Source organism: Taurulus bubalis (genome assembly GCF_910589615.1).
Source record: "Taurulus bubalis genome assembly, chromosome: 8".
NCBI lineage: Eukaryota > Metazoa > Chordata > Actinopteri > Perciformes > Cottidae > Taurulus > Taurulus bubalis.
This window is the reverse complement of record NC_136596.1, coordinates 22,210,177-22,232,128: the sequence shown is the minus strand read 5'-3', so window position 1 is coordinate 22,232,128 and position 21,952 is coordinate 22,210,177. Positions and strand designations below refer to the sequence as shown.

Below are 21,952 nucleotides of genomic sequence, written 5' to 3'. Positions count from 1 at the left end.
TTCAGCTCTATCGTATTAAGTTCCAGTGAAGTTTTCCATTCAGGGACGAGAGGCAGTCGCGCTGCCGCTTTGGTCATTCGCTGCTTTCCAATGAGTCAGGGTTGTAAGTTGAATATATTGGTGCAGGGGGCCACGTTGCTTATTGATCACCTCCTCTGCAGTAACCTGGGGCTTTTCCTGTCAGCTTCTGAGTCTTGTTTGTTCCCCTTTTCTCTGTCTATGATTCAAAAATTAAAGATAACTGTTAGCATGATTAACGGATCTCAATGTGATTTTCAAACGTTCCTCACAGCTGCCGAGATTATGTATGTGTGTGATTTCTTTTCTTCTTTTTTTTTTCTTCTTTCTGAATCAACTATTTTTACTGCTGGGGGAGAAATGGGGGATTCCCAATGTCGCCATTGTTGCTCATTCTGAATGAATGTCGCCACTGTATAATTTGCTTAAACAAGATTTAGTTCAATTGGAATGAGAGCCGTCAAGAAAATGTCTGTGGTGTAAAATGTGCAGCAGGAAAGCAATTGATACAAGACATAGCTTCTATATATAGCTTCTATAGATATATATTCAAAGACAAAGTATACGATATAAAAGAATACCACTTCGATCTTTTCTAAGAATGTATTTTGATTATGTAAAAGAGCACTATGATTCTGCTTGATTTTAAAAAGGACAAAAAAAGGCCTGTTCTACGGTGTCTCTCATATCCTTTAGGTATGGGGATGAAACGGCAGCGGCATTAAATACATGCATGGTGATCTTCTCTCTCCTGTTCATCATTTAAAAAAAAAAAAGCTCTGTCTATTTACCAGCACTGTGTCAGTCAGTGAGACTGTATTGTGAGGTCGTCCGGCCTTTCTCACGAGGCTTTGGATGGTAAAAAAAAAAAAAAAAAGAGTTTCTTTTTCTGTGTTTGCATATCACTGCTGCTATGAACAACTCTGATCCGATCAGCCTCTGCTATAATGACCTTTGTTGTAATTGATTGAGGATATTCCATTTTAATGCATCAACTGCAAGGACTTTGCATTTACTTACAAAATAAAGAGAAACATTTACAGAATATGTCAACACATTTGCTTGGTTTTGTTGTTCTTGTTTGTATAAGAAAGACAGTTTATTCCTGCTGCAGGGACTTGTTTCAGGGCCAAGCATTTTCCAGCTTGAAGGTCAGATTTCGATGTTGAAATGACAAACACAGTTGCGGCAAACAAGCCATTCGCTACCCCTCCCCTTCCTGCCTCTGTCGTCTAGTCGGCACGCTCGGCGCCATGGAAACGTGTCAACACAACAAGACAAACTTTTCCCAATTGGTGATCCGCTATCGGGGAAGAGAAGCAGCGGCCGTTCTAATTAGCCCAAAGAGTTTGACCCTCCCATTGAGCAAGATAGGTTGCATGAACACATACCTTGCAGCTCAAATGCAGTGCAGTGATTTCCCTCACGGCACACACACCAGAACACCCCCCACTGAGACTGAAAACAAAGGAATAAAACATATATATTGTCCTCGGTATCACCATTACTCAGCGTCAAAGTCATGGTTCATGGGAAGAAGTTGGCCACCGACCCGCTGCTGCTGCCTTCTGTGCTGGAGGACGATGACGCAGAAGCAGAAAGTGAGAAGCTGCAGCTGGGAGAGGTAGGAAGCGGACCAGGTCTGGCCAAGCTCTGCGGGGAGCAAGGGAAGTGTGAACAAGCAGGGTGCCTACCTGCTTGTTCACACTTCCCTTGCTCCCTTGCTGGAGACTTGTCGGACCAGTCTGGCAGATTCTCACGAAGGCTGACATTGATTAAGATGTAGGAGACTTGGCGAGAATCCAAAGTATGTTCTTGACCCGCAAGTGTGTATTAAGAGACATTTAAGGCATATATGTGTCTCTAGACACATCTCAGCACTTTCCTTGAGAAAGGAAATGTAGACTCGAAAAAAAATATTTTCTTTTCATAGATTGCTCTTTTCACCCGTGTACGTGCATGAATTTATTCAACAGAGGGGACTCGAGAGTGTCACCCTGAAAGTCTTTCCTCGATTACTCTTTTATGTGGTCTAATCACAGGGCTGCACGCTCTACAGCGAGTGCCAGAAATGCATTGGGGAAAGCTGCCTATTTAGTCCTGAAAATAACAATAGGCCGACTGTAGAGAAATGTGTAGAGAACACGCCATGGGCCTGGAAATAAAAGGGGAGTGAGAGACATGCAAACGCTGGAGAAAGAGGTTCAAGGGAGGTGTGAAGAAAGGAGTAGGAGGGAAGGTAAGTGGTTACAAAGAGAGAGGGATGCGAGCTCAAAGAGACACATTGATGGACTCGCTTGTCCAGCGTGTAGGTATCAGTTTTATTCTCCTGGTAGCAGATGCATCCGCTCTCCTCGCTCCGGCTGCCAGCCAGCTTTGAGGAGTCATGATGTCTTGCTTTCTCATTCTCCATCCAGCGAAGAGTGAGCCGGACAGGGGTCGATGTGCGTGGGCCTGACGGGAATGCGCTAGACGGAGGTGAACGCAAGGGTGAAGAGGAGGAGGTGGAGGAGGAGAAGAATGAAGAGGAGGAGCTCAGAGGAGGAGAGCGTGAGATCTCTGATGAGGACTACGACACAGACTTGGAGCTCGGTGGTAAAGAAGGGAGATACAAAAAAAGGGGTGGGGAAGTTGTCAAATTTGAAGACAGAGGGTGTGATGTTCCCTCTTTGAAATGAACCATTTGATTCTGTTATTTTCTGTCTGAAGTAATATTCCACAGCAGGCTCCAGCACTAGTATGTTTTCAGTATTTTGACAGTGAGTCTTAATAATTTGACCTTGAGCAGAACCTGCATCGATAAAGCCAGAGTCCTCCTGTCGCCCCGTGTGTTAATCTTGTTTCCTCTTTCACCTCTCCACCTCCTCAATCTCTAAGTGATTTCAGGAAAAAAAAAAGAGGAACTCCTACGTGCGCCTGCCCACACATGTGAAGCCCTATTCTGCATCTTAATGATTTCATCCAAATCTTTTGTGTCAGGCTTCCTTTTCACCAGAAGTGAAAACCATCTGGTATGACAGGGTGAGATGAGCCAGGAGGGAGTTTTCAATATCACACTCAAAAGGTCCTCCTCCGGGAGGCGAGAGTGCCACATCTCTCCTTTTTACAAAGAGGTATTGATAGCGAATAATTCAGACACCTATTGTCTTTATTCATGTTGCAGATAAGGAGGAGGCGTATGACCCGACGGGGCAGACGTGCTACATGGAGGCGTGCCGAGCGCTACAGGTGGCGCCTGCCTCTTACTTCCTGCAGCGCATGCAAAGCAGCGAGCTGTCCATGATGCATCGGGGTCTGGGGCCTCAGGTACTTTCATCAAGAGTTAGGGATTGTATGAAAATTAGTAGAGGGTAAGGATTGGAGGAGGCTTATGTATTTTTTTTGTCTGTTTATTTATCTTTTTTCAGTCCTAATTGTATTTTTTATTTTTTGGCATCCAAGTACAGAGACAAACTATTTCAGTGTCCATCAGCTGAGCTGCTATCTGTGGCCGGTTCATTCATTCAATAACAGTTGTAGTGCAGTTTCACTCACTGTCACTACTCTCCTATATAGCATCACATTTCATTTCAGTGAAAAAGCTCTAAAAACCTAATCTGCTCAGCGCAGACACAACAGAAAGACAAATAGTGACATAAGTGAATATTGACTTAGTTCCACTGTTTATGAACTACATTTTTAGGAGATCAGGTTGACTTTTGCCAGGTGCCAACAAACATGACTCAGAAGAGAATTGTACTGTTGCTCTGTACCGGTTTGATTTGTAAATAAGCAACTGCCTGATAAGCTCACTTTATCACTCATGCGATTACGTGCCAATGTTGTGCTCACAGCTTGTTTCTGCTGCCCCCTAGCGGCCCTCAGCTTCACCTGGGGAAAGGTGTTCCAATTAAACCTGCCCTCTTGAAAAAGATGTACAAATATTTGATCTCTCTATCTCTCTCTCGAACATTATTTCAAACCCGCCCTGACCTATATGTTCAGTCACTCATTAATTCCAAGTCACATTCCCCCCCGAGGGGCCGCACCGATCGTGGCAGAGTCTGGGTTGCACTGTGTCAAGTCGAATGCAGCCAAGCTTCAAGGAGTTGTCTTTTTTTCCTCTTCTTTTTTCCCTAAGAAATAGATCGTGCATGTACATATCTTTGCAGTAGACTTTACATATAAAACTGCATAATTTGAGTCCATGATAGATCTTAGCAGTACACATTCAAGTGGAGAGACCTTCACACCTTGGAGGAGAAGGAAGGCTGCTGGCATTGATTTGGACTAAGCGAGAGCTCATTATGCCACTCTGAATTTAAATATACCTCTCAGGGGGACGTACTAATCTTTGATCCTAAATGACAACTTGTGACCCGTGTCAATGTACTTTTATTATTTGGTCCTTTTGAGCATTGGACCCCACGTCAATATTGTGTCTACATGTTTTTGCTCTCATACGACCCAAAATATATACGTCTTTTGGCAGGTTTGGACCAAACAGGAAATCCATTATTACTTGTTGAATTTAACAATGCGTTATTTACTAGTTGTTCCACATATGCCAGAAAAACTAAAAGATAATTGAAGATAAACATCTACAAATTCTTAGTTTTTTTTTTTTTTTTACATTTGAACCCTTAACAGCTTCATTTTAGCCCACAAGCCAATCACCATGACATGTCTATTTCAATCTGTGTAGAATTGTTTGTTCATTTCTGACTGCATGAGCGAAGACTACATCTTCTGCAAATGTGAAAATGCTTTGCCTGGAGCTCTTAGCAACCACAGCGTGACATTTCTACAGGCTTCCACTGGTCCGTAACGCTGCAAATGAATGTTGATAAAGTCAATCCATTCCTTAACAAGACATTTCCCAAGGTTTCAGCTTCAGTAGCATCATTCACACAGATAGAATTGGATTATAAATAAGTCTCCACCCGTCAATCACGCAGAGTAAAAGTAAAGCAACAAAGTGCAACTGCCAAAGGTTATTTGTACGATGTCTTGCAGGTTGATGGGCTTCTCATATCTTAGAGAAATATTTCTCAGCAGGCATTTAAACATGCAATATTCTTCCGCTCTTCTTCTTTTTTTTCAGCTCACATTAACATATGGCTTCATGCAGCCAACTTTCTCATTAGCCGTGCTAGAAACTATAATTTTCATATTCCGCGAGCTTCATTTCTGACCCACGCCTCCACACAGCTCCCTTCTGCTTCATTTGTCTCACGCAGGTTTAATATCCCTCTCTCTCTCTCCCTCTCTCTTTCTCTCTCTCTCTCTCTCTCTCTCTCTCTCTCTCTCTCGCTCGCTCTCTGCCCACCTGCATCAGTGCATCTACTTTTTTTTTTTACTCGAATACAGATAAGAAAAATATACTGCAGTGAACAAAACAGAAGAAATTCACTTTGGTTGTGTGTTTGCAGGGCACCAAAGCACTGGCAGTTCCCCTGGTAACCAACACTTCAATACTCAGGCTGAACCTGCGAGATAATTGGATGGAAGGAATGGGCGGAGCTGCTATAGCTGAGATGTTAAAAGAAAATTGTTACATTACAGGTGGTTTTACTGCACTCAAGCACACACACACTTTCTCTCACTTTTCCCTCACTCCGTCCCACCTTTTTCTCACAAAAGTGCCTTCCCATCTCCCACTTGTTCACTCCAATTATACGCCATATATTTCTGGGGTCGGTTTTTAATATTTGTGCAGTTCGGGGAAGCTATGGAGGGATCTATGGAGAATGACTCCTGTGAGTCATGGCATGACAACAAAAGGCACCACTATTCAGCGTTCAGGGGTTATCCAATGTTTATGAATATACAGTATAACAGAATATTCGCCTACGTATATTTCGCTGATGCTGCAGCAGACAATAGCCAACGCAGGATTTCTGATTTCAAATGAACCAATGTACAGAAAGGAAAACTCTGAAAGGTTAGAGATGAGTCGTCATTAGTTTTGCATAAACCATATTGGACAAAACAAACATTTCTGACCAGATGATGGTGCTTTTGAACCACTAAAATAATGTGTACAATAAACTCTTCCCATGGGGCATTTCCTCAAAAAAGGTAAGATGGCATGTGAGAATGATATGATTACAAATATCTACCAATGAAGTCAAAGTGAAGTAAAGGAAGGAGTGACCAGTATGAACGTTGCTTGTGAAACACTCACTCGAGCAGTAATCAGGCTGAAAAAAAACAGCATAAAAAAATCAATAAAAGATCTTTTTAATCATGGAAAAGTCACTCCATCAGCTTCTCCTGCCACATCATGTTAATTTCAGCGGCCTCTTTTTTCCAAACATAACCCGCGTATGTGTGTTGATCCCAGAGGTGGACCTGTCCGACAACAATCTCGGGGATTATGGGGCCAGAACTGTCGCCGGTATGCTGAAAGAGAACAGCACCTTGTTGAGCCTCAATCTGTCCGGAAACCAGTTCACAGACCAGTCGGCCGAGCACCTCGGCCCGGCGCTGATCGCCAACTCCAAGCTACGGCACCTGGACCTCAGCCACAACGCTCTGGGAGAGCGTGCAGGTAGCAAAGCAGTTAGGTAGAGAGAGTAAAGGTCACATATTTTTTGTGAGGCCTTACCCTTTTAAAGAATTAAACAGTATCCATGGCTCCCATTTGTATTAGGTTGATATTAAAGATTTACACTGGAGATACATATTTTCACATACTTTCACATACTGCATCAGACAACTGAACTTCAGGACCCAGAAATCAGAGATATGAGAAATGATATGATAATGAGTCGATGTATCTTTGTACAGTGATCTCACACGTGTCTTTGCTGAACATCTTGGGCCTGACTAACATTTGGCGTTCCAGTTTATCCCGAAAATGTTGCATGGGCCTGAGGTCAGTGCTCGAAGTTGAAAGATGCTACATTTGAAATTCATATCATTGACATTGCAGCAATAAAGTATTGCAATGTAAAGATATTTTGGAGTTTCTTTGTGCTTTGTTTACACTGCCAGGCAGCCAGACATGCATGTTGGTGCAAGCCTGTCTCTTTGTTGTTAACTGGCTAGTTAATGTCTGAAATATGAATCATTAATTTCCATTTAAAAAAGTTATTTTCATGGTTTTCTTTTTACTTTTTTACCGAATAAAAAAATCATAAACGTCTCATGTATTCAAGATGGCTGTTTAAAAAAAAAGAACAAATATCCATTTCAAATTAGCATTATCTTTTAAATGTCATTAATGACATAATAACTTAAAACCCAAACTATTGTATGTATTTTGTTTGCACATGAATGAAGAACATTTTAGTAAATTGCTAAAAGTAGCTGTGTAAGTGAATGCAAAGTTATCTTTTCTGCCATTATAATGATAAATGATGATGACTTAATGTGCATTAAAGCCCTCTAAAACTGACCAAATACTATAATGAGTGCAGAAAAATGTAATGTATGCGATTACAGGTACCTAATAGCATTAGATTTTAGAAAAACCATTAGCCTTATCGCTAAGCAGTCACTGGCCAGCAGGCAGCAGCAGACTGTGGCATTCAAAGGTCAAGAACATTTCGCCTTCATTAAAACCTCTTTCAATTATCATGTGGATGAGCTTTCCAACAGGCACCTTGCGGGAGAATCGCAGACCCGGATGTAATGAGCATCATGTGGTAATTCACAAATAACTGTCTGTGGGAAAAGGGACACCGGCGTGTGTCGGTGTCATGTGTGCGGCTATGATTCATACCCTCATTTTCAATTTTATTTTCCTCCACCTCTGAAATATCAAAAGACATCCTCGTGCTTGTCGAGTGCACTCTTCCATACAGTAGAGAGAGAGAGAGTGTACCAATCAAACACTCTGACATTCATGCTATGGTTTTATTGCTTTTTCCATCAAGCATAAGAGTGTTTTTTTTCTTTCTATTGTCATGAACCACTGAGTTGTGTGCACATTCTTGGCAGTGGGTGAGATGATGATAGGAATGGTTCTCTTTGGGTTTTCTGCCTCTCTGGCCCTCACTCACTTGAGCTTTTAGGCTGTGATAACACACATACACACCATCTGAAATACTGTCAATGAGATGCGTCCCAGAGAGGGTAGAAGTGAGTATTTGATTTTAATAAATACTCTCAGACTTTCTTACCACTAAAATATCTTTCATTTGAGTTTTGTTTTTCTTGAACTAGTTTGAATGTGTGCAATATTCTAAAATCAAATTTATATTTGAGAAATTGTCACAAACACTTAAAAACTGACTTATAATCATGGTTTATGTTATTGCAATTTACTGAGAATATAACACTTTTTGGGGGGGGTTTAACTTGGAAATCATCTTTACTTTAATACATATATATATTTTGCTCATAATTATTTCTCTCATTTGTTTCCATCCCAAGGCAAACACCTGGGAGACTCTCTGTCAGAGAACACCGGGTTGAGATCACTAAGTCTGGCCTGGAACGGCATCCGAGGGAGAGGAGCTGTGATGTTGGCCAATGGCCTCGGGGTAATACACCCTGAAATCAATATTTGAAAACATTACATTGCTTTTTTTTTCTTTCAGGCAAGACAAAATATCTACGAATCTACAGTAAAGAAAGGATATACATGTAATACAGTGAAAGGAAATAAATGAAAGAATCAAATTCAAAACAGTGCTTCTCAGATTGAATAGCACTTTTTGTAAACCAAATGTGTGCATACATCATGTATCAGTCATATAATGCATGAGCAAAAAGCAGGTAAAGCCTTTTACATATTCATTTTATGGGCATCAATGTCTTGCTAGAACAGCCTCCACTCTTCTGGGAAGACTTTTGTATCATCAGTGGGGTTGGCTACGGATGTTGGCCGGTAACGCCGGGCTCACAGTCCAGTTCATCCCAAATATTGGATGGGGTTAAGATCAGGGCTATTTGATGGGCCGTTCAAATCCTTTAACACCAAACTGAGAAACCCGTTTCTGTATGGAACTGTGAAATTGCCTCAGCCAAACTGTTTCCACAAAGTTGCACTATATTGTCTGAAACATCATCGCATGGTGTTAAGATTTCTCTTTATGAGAACTATATTCTGGTGACACTGTTTTGAGTTTGTAAACAAAACTTGCACATTAAGTTTAATAATATGTTGGAGGAAGATAGGTTATTGTATGTCATAACATGGCTAACTTGCTTATCCCGGTGGTCAGGTATTCATTACTCATCTCACAGCAGCAGAGACAGAGTAGAAGCATATCTTAGTTAATGACCGAGATGATCAAGGAGACGCTGATCATTAAGCTGCACTGACAGTTCTGATTGATCGCGGTCTGAGAGGCTGATTACATCAGAACCGATTCTGCTGCCCTCTCACTTTGAATTAAGGTCTTACTTTGATCCAAAGTTAATCATGTTAGATAACTTGTTCAAGTTGTACTTGTTATTGCATTAGACATCTTTACCAAAGGCTAATTATTTTTGTTCTTTTTTTTAGGGAAACATTTTCCTCAGAACAGTGGATCTGACGTTTAATGGCTTTGGTAAAGAAGGAGCCATTGCTTTAGGACAGGCTCTGAAAGAGAACGCCATTTTGGAGGAGTTGAACGTGAGGTACAAGCCTTTGTTACCTTTGTATTCAGAATTGTAATCAGATTATTTTACTGTTTAACAGAAAATAACAGAAAATATCCTCTTTTTGTCTTAAATGGTGGTTACCCTTTTGCAAAAACCATAAACAAAGTCATGTCAGTTTCTTCAGCCTAACTTCTCAAGCAAAACAAAGCTTGCCTCACAAATTCCCAGATATTTGTGCTACATGGATGAATAATACCGTTGACAAAAATAACACTTTATAATTGCTTCCCTCACACTCCGACACACTTCTTTTTTTGTTTCTTCTCTCCATTTGTTTCTCTCCACAGTAGCAACCGAATACCCCCTGAAGGAGCTATCCACCTCGCCATGGGCCTCAAAGTAAACAAGACAATCAAATGCCTGAAGGTATGCTGTTGAAAGATTGGTTCTGGCTTCAAATACAATGGGGGCAGCGGCTAAAATGGGATAATTAAATGGATCGCTGTACTTTGTGTTAATGTCAGTTGCCCTCGCAGGTTTCTCATGAGCTCGTCTTACCTGCCTGAATCAAGTTCCTGATGGAAAATAAGTTATTGTGAAGACGTACACTGAAATTGAGTGACGGCTTGAGCTTTTAAAATTGATTTAATTAGCACTCCTGAATTTAAAATAGAGTTTGGGTGTTTGGTGAAAGATAAAAGTCTTTATTTTTCCTCTGCATCTAGTCTACTGATATGTTTGATTTATTTGATGTAGGCAGTAGCCTATCATTGCGTGCTGTATAGCTGCTGGTCAGTTCTTAAAGGAATAGTTTGACATTTTGGGAAAATCTGCTAATTTACTTTCTGAAACATGCTCGCTCACTTGCCATGACGTAAAAGGAGAAGATCAGTTCCATTCTCATGTCTGTAAATATGAAGCTACTGCTAGCAGTCAGTTAGCTTATCTTAACGACCAGCAATGGAGTCTCTGCAGGAATGAGTACTAAAACTTGGAAATTAGTCAGCACTTTAGCATTTCTACTAGATCGACTCTGGGGTCCAGCTTCTACAGATGACGGGCACACATTATGATTGGCTGAATGTAGGAGGGACCAAACTAACTCGCTGGTCGCCCTTAAGAGCGCATCTGATTGGCTCTGCCCTTCCAGGCCGTTGCTAAATGCTAACGTTAGCCGAGCTATGATGCTATCCGGCGTTACAAACTAGCTTTGCCCAGGAGGAGAGCTGCTGTCGTTTCTGTCGTGCGAAGGGAGGCTACCTGGTGGAACAGCGGGAATTATTTTTCTTCTCTTTTTACGATTTTTTTAATGCAATTTGATAATTTCTTTGGCGAGTAATCCACTCTGTCGATTTTGAATATTGGCAGATAAGCGCCAGATTGTTGGGCTCTTATCAGTTTCCAGGCAACCAGAGAAGACACCTGGAAGGTCTTAGTCCCAGCGAGGAAATAATCCAGCAAGCAAATCCTCTTAACTGGTCAATTTTATTTTTGTCCACTAAATAAAGGAAATGCATTTGTTATTTGTGAGCTTTATTTGTTAGGTGGATTTTGCAACAAACGGACAGAGCCAGTTTCCCTCCGTTTCCTGTCTTTATTTACATTAACTCTCTGCCAGAACACCAATTAGTGTGTTTCGCAAAATGCTGAACAAATAAATATGGCTATGTCCAATCGGAGGCTTATTTTGGTTGACATAAGGAGAGGTAATCCATTTTAAAACACCATGATATCCTAAAACATCATTTCATCACATTCCTAACAGCAGTAGAACCAAAGTAAAGAACCCCATCAGTGGCAATCTGGACATATTCCTCCATAATGTTTGTCTTTGACCAGGTGGGAAGGAACCCCATCCAGAATGCTGGGTGCTATGGGATCCTCCAGTCTCTACAGGAAAACCCAGATTCAGCCATGGAGAAGATAGACTTTTCGGTAACTCACGTACTCCACCTCTCTATGAGACTTTCTGTGAATCTTCTTTGTTTCAAAGGTATTCATGCTCTTTTCTGTTTCGCTCAAGGACATCACAGTGAACCAGGATTTTGAAGATTTGTACACAGCAGTGAAAGAAATGTTCCCTGCGCTTACAGTAAATCATGGGGGCAGAATTGGCGCATTCAGAAAAGCAAAAGCTTGAAAAGTGTTACTGTAATTGCTGTACTTTCATGCCAGGAAAGATAGAAGGAGTCTCATCAAAGCCCTATGGACGGTTTCATCGACAAATGAACCAAAAGATGGATGCATGCAAGGATATCATTTTTAAAAGATGGAAAAAAAATAAATATGTAAAGTCATTGGAACATATTCATCTGATTAAAATGCATTTATATCAAATAAAAATTGTTAAATACCCAATCAATTTAAGTTTGTTCAGAAATAGTTTGTTCAATTTCCCAAAGAAGCATGACTGCATGTGTGCGTGCCTGAAATATGGCGTTGTTAAAGTCATTGAACACAGCATACAATACAGGTATTGAGTATGAACCTTTTTAGGTATGATCTGATTTGATGTTACATAATGTCAGTGGGTAGAATGATGGAGAGGATCAGAGTGCACCGCATTGTGTATGAAAAGATGTGAAAGTGGGTTGCACAAAAAGGATTTATGTACTGCATGACTAGTCTAATAGAGAAACCCGCTTTGAAAGAATGATCCACTGTTAGATAAGAGACCTGTTTACTGCAGCGGGACGGCTCAAACAGAGTTGGATACGATACGCTGTCATTTGGAGACATATCCCTTCCACATTCACCCAAAAATGATCTGCCATGACTGAGCCCATTCATGTTATTGCATATTGTTAAAGGGGAAAAAGTAATATCTGACTACTTATATGTATTTCTATAACATTATATACTTTGCATTGGTTTATTTGTCGTGTTTGAAATAGCGAAACATTTATGTCAGCACTGTTTTTAAGTGCAATGCTGAGGCAATTAATGTTGCCTCTACTTTACTTGATTATGTGCAATAATTGGCTCATGGGAAGGATTTTCAGTCAAAAATAATTTACTAATAAAAAGAAGTCTCTGAAAGGTGGTATCCCTCATAATGTATGATTTTACTTTAATTTGTCAAGTTTACTATACTTCTATGGACGTAAATGACTAGTTATTGCTAAATTATTAATGCTGTTTGGTGACATAATACTTAAAAATCACATAGATTTTTAAGTATAGACACACATATAGACAAAGCATTAAGGATGTGAATAATTACACAACAAAAAGTTTATTTATTTATTTTAAGTTTTTAAGCGTATTGATCCCTGGTAGCGCGTGAATTTCCGGCGGGCTAACGCCCCACCAGGATGAGGTCACTAGGTCAGATTGGGCCGGTAAACATTAACCAGCCTCCATGTGTTCACGAGTCAGAAGAAGTCTGTACTTCTGTACAGAGCAACATGGCGACGGCGCACGTAACTTCTGCGTGGTCGAGAGGAAAGAAGCTGTTCAAGTATTCTGTGAACCTGAAGCACGCGACCAGGTAAAGAAGCATTTACTGTAACGTGACCGGCGTTTTGTTAAAGGGTCGCTGTAACGCGGAGACGACGAGTAACGAGCTGCTCACACTGCATTTGAAACTTTGGAAATAATATGGTTTTTTTATGCGTTGGATTGATTTCTAAATATAACTCGCAGCCATCACCTCATTGACTTCATATTAATATATGTCTTCACTCAGGTGTAACACATTATATTGGCTGCATGTGTTACATAATGCTCGTTAATAACAAAACAAGCAGAAAGCTTGCCACACCAGCTTGTTTTTTTGTTTTTATGCTGGACCTTTGAACTTTGCCCCGTGAAGCTGACTCTAAATGTATAAGACCTTATCTGCGCCTCCACACTGGACGCATTTCCTCTGTGGCTGGCTGTTTAAAAAAAAAAAAAAAAAAAAACTCATTTCTGGCTTGAATGCTGGGCCTGTTATTTTTGAGAGGGAGCCATGGGAAATGCATTTCTAATTATAGTTCCCAATTAAAGTCACTGGCCCTTAATAAGGATATTAATAACAGAGAATATCGCTGACCTTGAAAAGTTTGTGGGTTTTAGAATCATAAATAAAGCCTTAGAAAATGTTTGTGAATCAAAAGACGGCCTTGAAAGTGACACATATGAGTAAATATATGTACACAGTAGAGCTCCCCCAATCCGTAAGTGGGCACAAACCAACGATTCTCTTTGGGCTGTACTTGGTTCAACACTTCACACCCTGTGAAACAAAATAACAAATTGAGATTAACGTCGACATTGAAACAACTTTTTTTTTTTAAACATAATGAGTTTATAAGTAGCTTTGAAAGTCATAACAAAAAATAGGATTTGATGTCCAGATGAACGTCGGAGCTAGTTTTAACACTATATATTCCATCATTTTTAATATGTTTATATCAATCATATTTTTGACATGTTGTGATTATGGGCCATAAATAATACAATCACACCTTAATGTGGGAGTATAACCGGTGGGTTCGGCCCTGTCTGCTTTAACGCCACTATCATGGTCCTTTCCTGTTCACTAACTTTGGGACAGTTCCTTTAAAGCCTTATATATATATATATTAGATATATATATATATAGATATTTTCTGCTCTCTACGATTTAGACAGACAGTTATTAATGTTGACATACTGATTGGAGCATCTTGGATTAAAGTGAATGATATTCCCATTTCATTTCACTCCAGAGTGGGTGAGAAGTTTTATGCTGAAGACACAAGCCAATGCATTCAGCCCACTCACTCAAACAGTATGCATGTTTTTTGTGTTTTTATATATTTATATATATATATATATGTATATATATATATCAAAGGATATTAGCATGACTATCTTTTAGCCCATATGCTACGCATATCTCCACGATCCTTTTAAGTTTTTTCTTTTTTAATATCAACAACTTCTCCGTTTTAATGTCGTTGCTTTGAGCCTTTGTGAAACTTTCTTTTATCTTGTTTCTGTGTAGGAGGTTTTCAGAGAAAGGCTGGTTCCGCTCCCCGATTGTGAAGAAAGCCGATGCCAGGAAAGATGCCCACTCCAACCTGCTGTCAAAGAAAGAGACCAGCAACCTGTATAAAATTCAATGTAAGCACAAGATCTTTCCGTTACTTTCAAGTGGCGTTTTCAAGAGAGGTCGCAGGGTGCCCGAACGCAAGGAAATGTGATGCAGTTGCATCATAATATAATGAAGAAGATTCTTGGGCTGCTAAATAAATAATGTTCATTAAATTCAATCTGGACTGGCCTCAGTGACCTCAGAGAAACAACTGGAAGTAACATGAGAAACAAGCACTGGACTGCAATGTAACAAGTCATTACCACGCACATAAATATATATATATAAACATGCAGGCAGCAACAAGTTATTTTATAATAGTTGTCTGGGAAATTTTGAAGGCGTCATCCCACTTTCTTTTTTCTCCGGCTTTTCTTTAGAGTCTGTGGTGATAACTGTGTCTGTCTCTTGCAGAGAAATCTATCATTCTTCCCAGGGCTTTGATCTTTTTTCTTCTTTTTTTTGGCGTACATCACACCATGTAGGGATTTCAATTTGAACACTTCATCAGCCGTAGCCTATAACCTATTGAGAGCGAATCAGTTTTGTATATAGAAGTCTTTGCTGAATCGGAGTGTGAAATTACTTTGTTGAAGAATTTGATGGTTGCGTGTATTTAAAAAAGTGAAAGGAGCACAAAAAAACACACATTTCTGAAAAGTCTGTCTCTTCTTTTTCAGTTCACAACGTCAAACCAGAGTGCCTGGAGGACTACAACAGTCTAGAGTTAGTGTGTTTGCTGCTATAAAACATTCCAAGAATTAAATGCACCAGTCACATTATGTTTTTTAATAAGCTCCGTCAATACTACCTGGAAAGAAACTGTGTATACTTCCATACATTCTGAAATATTAGCTAAATTATGCTTTGAGTCTAGGAGCAGCTAATATGTTTCCCACATTGGCAAGATGGACATTATTTCATAGTATTCTTCAGAGTAATTTAGCCTAAAATTGAAGTAATGTCTTTGGGTGTATAACAGCAAGTTGGACAATTGTGGACTTTGTGCTCTCTGAGGGTTCTCTAGTTGGTCATTGTGGTGACGTATCAGTATATTTATATCTGCTGCTGTCGCACAATCAGTGTGTGAAGAATGTGTATTTTCTATTCTTTCACGCTGCCTCTTTTTTTTAGGGCTGAGGTGCAAAACCGGCTCCACGAGGACCAGGATTACCCATGCGAGGTGGTGGGAAGCTGGAATACCTGGTACGGAGAACAGGACCAAGCCGGTAAGCGGGAAAAAAACAAGGATCAAAAGGTGGCGGGAAGAGTCGCCCCTTGTTGCTCACAGCCTCTGTTTCTTCTGTCCCCGAGGCCTCCTGAACCACACCATTTAATTCAAGTATAAATAAATAGTTTGGCAGAGCATCACAGAAAAATGTAAACACACTAACAGATGACTCACCGCCAACTCCTCTCCTTCTACATATGATAATTTACAGTGTATACGATACATTAACAGCACTCGGTGACAACATGAAGGCCTCACATGGTGATGGAGCCCTTCTGGTGTGTCGTGTGGGTGGCATCAGTCCCTGCACGGCGCTGCAGTGACATCTGCTGGTTTGTTCCCCGCAGTGCATCTCTGGCGATACAGAGGAGGCTACCCAGCGCTGACCGAATGCCTGAAGAAGTTGAACAACAACAAGGTAGTTTCTAATATCTTTTACTTTGTCAGACAGAATAGGAAATTCAAGAAAATGCTGATATTTTAAGTGCAGCACAGACAGATGTTTTATATCAACTTTGTGTAATTTAATTTCACACTGAAGCACTACAGTATATCTTTGTATATTCTTAATATAAAAACTTCTTCAGGAGTATGGAGAGTTTCGAAAAGAGAGGGCTAAAATGTTGGTTTCGAGGCGAAATCAGCTCCTCCTGGAGTTCAGTTTCTGGAATGAACCCGAGCCCAGACCAGGACCCAACGTCTATGAAATGCGAACCTATCACCTCAAGGTATGCACATATATTCCACACATTACGATTGCATGACATGTGACATGCATTTGAATATTGCTCCATTGATTTCATTTGAGACTTTACACAGTTAATCAGTCAGGTCCCTCAGCTGTGTCACGTGTATTTTCACTAACAATCAAATCCAAATGTAACGCCTCTCTACATAATATGACGACAGAATGGCATTCAGTTGCAATCTAAATTATTCAACATTAATGGTTTGCAAATTCAATGTTTTCTGAAGATCTCTATTTGTTATATAAATCAAGGGACACAATGAAGTTGATAATGACAATGTACACATTGTCATTATCAAGAGTAATACAACAAGGTCATTAACCTAACAGCCATGAAAAAACAGGTAGGACATTTTCTATAAATCAGGCTGTGAACAATCCCCTCTGTAAAAACCTTCCTAAGTTGGTTTACTTAATACTTTTTTATATTACAAGTTTTCAGAAATTGTATGTTGTAGATGTGCAAATTAGGCATTAACTAGAAAAAAAACTATCCTTTATTAATCCCCTTGCGGGATGCATTTGACCCATCCCTGGATGGGGGGCGGTGGGCAGTTGGGGGTTCGGTGTCTTGCTCGCGGACACTTCGACATGTGAGCTATGGGGGGACTGGGGATCGAGCCGGCTACCTTGAGGTTGCGGGACGACCACTCTTCCCCCTGAGCTACAGCCCCAAGCTAATCCTTCTAAAACTTTTGGTGCGTTTTGGAGAAATAGACAAAGTAGTAAAGTTAGATATTTTCTTTCCAGTCATCTAAAAAAATACATTTATGGAAGCAAAGTAGCCCAAAATCTCAAAATGGACCAGTGCATTAAAACAAATCCTCGCTTTGCAACTTTGAATTCCTGGAGCTTATTGCTATGTTTTTTTGTCCAAACACTGTTACCCAGTTTTTGTTATATTGTTATATTCACATCGCTGTCATTTGACATATTCTCAATATGTTATGCATTTGCATACGTTTGGACTGCCTGCTATCTGGAAGGAGTGATGCAATCATCCTCTTATCTGTCTTTAACAGAGAGGCATGTTTCAGCCTTCAGATCAGCTACCGACCGGATGCATTTTGACTGCATTATTATTTATTTTTTTAAACCAAGACATCATGCAATCATTACATCCTGCTCCTTCTACTGTTTCGCCCCTCCAAAAGGCCGCTCTTCCTGCACGTGTTGCATCGAGTTGGTCGATCTGTGTGAAATAAATAAACTATGAACGAGCTGTCGGTGTGACTGGTTCATATCGCAGCACTCTGGCTGATTAGGCTGTGTGTGTATGTCAAGTGTGAAGGGGGTCGTGGTGCCATTTATTTAATCTCCAGTTTGAAGCTGTGTTAATATCTCACCTCCTCGTGTGTTTCAGCCGGGAACAATGATTGAATGGGGAAACCACTGGTAAGGCTCAACAAGCTTCAGTTTGCTTCAAATATATAACCTTTTCCATTGTGAACATGAAGCATTACAGGTGATTGTTACACTTCTGAAAATACAATAACAAGTAAATGTCCTACAACAGGGCGAGGGCAATCAAATACAGACAGGAAAACAACGAAGCAGTGGGCGGGTTCTTCTCCCAGATCGGCGACCTTTACGCGGTTCATCACTTGTGGGGTGAGTGTGTCACGTTTGGTCATCGCCTCCTAGATATTGGGTCGGGTGTTTGAGGACTATGGGCGAGCTTTAAAGGAGAGCTAAATGGGAGCTAAATGAGCTTTGATTCTGTACAAGCAGGAGTTTAAACGGGTGGAAAATGATCTGATGTGATGTTGTGTTTAAAATGCATCTTTTTGGGGTTGATCATTAGAAGGTGATGAAGCAGGAATCTGAAGTAGAACCAGTGCATCTATTGTCCCCTACATGTTCCCATTGTATAATTTTGTTGTGCTGATTTACGATGTTGGTCTTTTTCAGGAACTCGAGACATCTATTTCATGTCTGCCCTTGAGGCAAATTTGTGATTTGTGAGATAAATAAAATTGACTTGACTCGTTCAAAATTGCAAACAGCACAGATAAAGTGTTTTACACTTGGCCAATTGTTTTGTATTTTTATGATATGCAACCATGTCAATATGTGATCTATATTCCCGTGATGTTGTAATGGAACCAACACACTAGCACAGTGAGATGCTGATGTTGACATATGCAACATGAGTGTCAGCAGGACTAATGAATAACAGCCTCTGACCCATAAAAAAGGCAAATTGAATACCCCTAACTACATAAAGCGTTATCTAGATGTAGGCAGTTTTAAAGGGATTTGTATAACTTTGCAAATTGAGGTTTAACCCAGTTGAACATTATTTGTGCCGCAAGAACAACAGTTTGCCCGAAATCATATTCTTTAGAATATTAAAGCTAAATGTTTTCTATGATAATGTCATGAATTTATTCACACTTAATGTAATATATATGCGGTTTGGTCAACTGTGTTTACAGCGTATGGAAGCCTCGAGTCCCGGGAGGAGACCAGGAACTCTGCCTGGCTGAAGGAGGGATGGGATTCAAATGTGTATTATACAGGTAGGAGAGATGTGGCGTGTGGCGCATTTCAATCAGGCGAGACCAGTCAAATAAAGAAAGAATAATTGTTTATTATAAAGAGATGATATGTGATGATAAAGTCTCACAGTCTTCGGTGCTTGGACTCTACAAGGAGATTTGTAATTGAGGGGCGTCTGCCCCGATCAGCAACAAGATAAATCCCGTGGAGTCCAGACCTGGTGGTGGTGATGCTGATGAAGCTGATTGAATGATGAGTTGATGGATCTGCGAAGACTGGGCGGCGATGGGGAGGTGGAGGGGTGCATAACGGCAATATGAGTGAACTGAAGGTAGAGAGACAGTCATATTTTAAAAGAGACGGCAACAAGATTATAGGCTAACGATGTAACGGTTTCATTGTGGTTTTCGGATGGAGGAGACCAGCTGATGGCATGATTGACACCTCGAACAATGACAGCAAGTGAATAATGAGTGAGCATGCGTGAGAAGTGATTGGCTGATGTATGAGAGATAATTGACAGGCTTGCAAGAGTACGGTCTTCTGATTGAACTTGCGCCAAAGCTTCACTTAGCCAAAGGGGACGTGTGCTCTGTAAGACCATTTACAAGTCAATATTTGTCGTGGATTAGGATGTTTTTGTTGCGGTGTATGATGGAGGACCCAAACGCGGACTAGAGAGTGGAAGGGAGAATGTGTTTATTGTCAGGGGAACAGGTATGGAGCGGCAGTCAAGGGCGTGACGGGAGAATCCAGGTGGGGTGAATCCGGGCGGGGAACAGCAAGCGGTGAACCGGGAGGACAGGAGACTGTGAACAAAAAGACAGGGTCAGAGGCGAGGTAAACACAATTACACTGCATCTCAGCGAGGCGCAGTCTCTACCAGGTTAGTCAGACAACGATCTGGCGACGAGTGGATGAAGAACCGGGGTAGTTGTACTGCAGGGTGATTGATGGATTGAAGGCAGCTTGGTTGCCTGAGCAGGTGAGGTGAGTTCGTAATCAGGAGACCACGCCCCTCCCACACACAGTGCAGGCAAGGGGCACGGCCTGGCCGTGACAGTTTTGCAAGAAGGAATTAGATCAATCAATGACTAAAGTTGTGCTTTAAACTTTATTTGGTGCTAAAATGATCGAGATAGGAAGGCAGATAGTAGGGGAGGGGAATCGATATGGCATAATATCGCGATATTTTGCGTGGCGATATTGTATTGATACACGGAAGCCAAGTATCGATCTTTTATTATATCAATTATAAACTTTTTGGTCCTAGAATAATAAAAACCAGCGACTTCCGGCCGAAAGTCGGCAGTTAACAAGGCCGCCGTTAACAAGGCCGCCTGTTAATCCATAACACCGTCATCCCGACGCAGTACCTGGAGAAGTGTGCCTACGGATAATATTATGAACCCAGACACGAGGGTGTTTGATGTTCCAACGTTTTTGGGGATTTCGACAACAAGTATAAAGCAGAAATAGTCGTTATTTCCATGGTGGACGGCGGAAATGATAACTGTTTGCACGGAGATAAGCCACAAAGATAAGCTCCGCCCCCATAGTTCAGTTTGTCAGGTGCATGCAACATTTATAACCGTGTTGGTCAGTTTGTCTGCTTGACAATTTCATTTTGCTGCAATAAAAATGATTGAAGTGAAATGAATAGACTGAAAACTGTATCTTATTAGATCAAATGTGTTGACAAAGTTTTCCTTTGTAGACAATTTGCGGTTGAAAAAAGGTAATAAATCGCCATACTCAATATATCGCAGTATGGGGATAATATCGTATCGTAACTTAAGTATCGTGATAATATCGTATCGTGGGACGTCTGGTGATTCCCACCCCTAGCAGATAGGAGCGACGACAACATGTGAGAGTATTACAACCGAAACAAGATGGCGATCAGATATTGTAGTTGACAGAATCAGTGAGTCAACAGTTCAAAAAGACAACTTTGGTATTGAAGTTTTAAGAGTTTCCTGGACTGCCGCTCCCTGTGAAGTGTAATGAACAACAGACGAGATCTAAGGCAGAGATCAGTGCAGACTTTCCTCAGGGACTGTGGAGATGAGCTCCCACAGGTGGACGCTGAGGCAAACACAAATATTAGTCATCAAGATGTTTTATAGCAGCAAAGTGAGCAGGTTTAGCACTCAACCATGAGTAAAAACCCAGAACAACAAGAATCAAGAAAGTACAATTTCTTTGAGAAAGTTAAACTAGAAAGTGTTATAAGTGCCATTTAAGTGCTACTAAAGTGCTACTACGGCTTTATTGATAGCACAATAAGTTTCACAGTATTTTCTCTGTACTCGTGCCTCAGCTCCTTCAGACATATTCATCGAGATAGACGGTTCAGCAACATAGAAGTATTATCTGGGAAAAAACGTGGTGACAACAATGAACATGATGTGATGACGGCATTCTATTGAACACACTGTACATGTCCTGACCTGTAACACACTGTGAAATATAATGAATCTCCTGCTTCACTTTGAATCATATCATGATGGTGTTCTTTGAGTTTAAATTAAACTCTTTAACGTTTGTTTCTCTCTGTCTGTCCTCAGTGCCTCTGATCAGAAGCATGGAGTCTAGAATAATGATTCCCACCAAGAGCTCGCCTTTACAATAAGAAGATGACTGAAGCTGAGAACATCTCTAACGAAAATCCATTCACTAACTGCCAGAGCTACAGCTACACTTATATAGTTAGCTAGTCATGAAAGGCAGCGAGGCTGTATTTGTGTGCATACATTTTGCCTTAATTTCCAGAAGTTTAGGTAAAATATTTTGAACAAAAAGGAATGAGAAACTGGCACAATGGAATGCCAAATGATATGCTTTACATTACTTGCATGCATTTTACACT

General features: G+C 40.7%; 2 protein-coding genes across 2 annotated transcripts; both read left to right on the top strand.

The window, feature by feature from the left end:
- Positions 1–3,207: 3,207 nt before the first annotated feature.
- Positions 3,208–11,677, top strand: lrrc74b (leucine rich repeat containing 74B; the record flags this gene model as incomplete). Its single annotated transcript, XM_079222288.1, has 8 exons — positions 3,208–3,324; positions 5,430–5,562; positions 6,344–6,550; positions 8,380–8,489; positions 9,458–9,573; positions 9,885–9,963; positions 11,377–11,472; positions 11,561–11,677. Exons 1-8 carry the CDS (start codon positions 3,223–3,225, stop codon positions 11,675–11,677), a joined length of 960 nt encoding a protein of 319 aa, XP_079078414.1. The 5' UTR covers positions 3,208–3,222.
- A 1,267-nt stretch (positions 11,678–12,944) lies between these two features.
- Positions 12,945–21,715, top strand: nipsnap1 (nipsnap homolog 1 (C. elegans); the record flags this gene model as incomplete). The annotated part of the gene is made up of 10 exons (XM_079222949.1): positions 12,945–13,027; positions 14,510–14,628; positions 15,280–15,325; positions 15,734–15,828; positions 16,178–16,248; positions 16,418–16,558; positions 17,942–17,973; positions 18,095–18,189; positions 19,017–19,100; positions 21,651–21,715. 10 exons carry the CDS (start codon positions 12,945–12,947, stop codon positions 21,713–21,715), a joined length of 831 nt encoding a protein of 276 aa, XP_079079075.1.
- Positions 21,716–21,952: the final 237 nt, after the last annotated feature.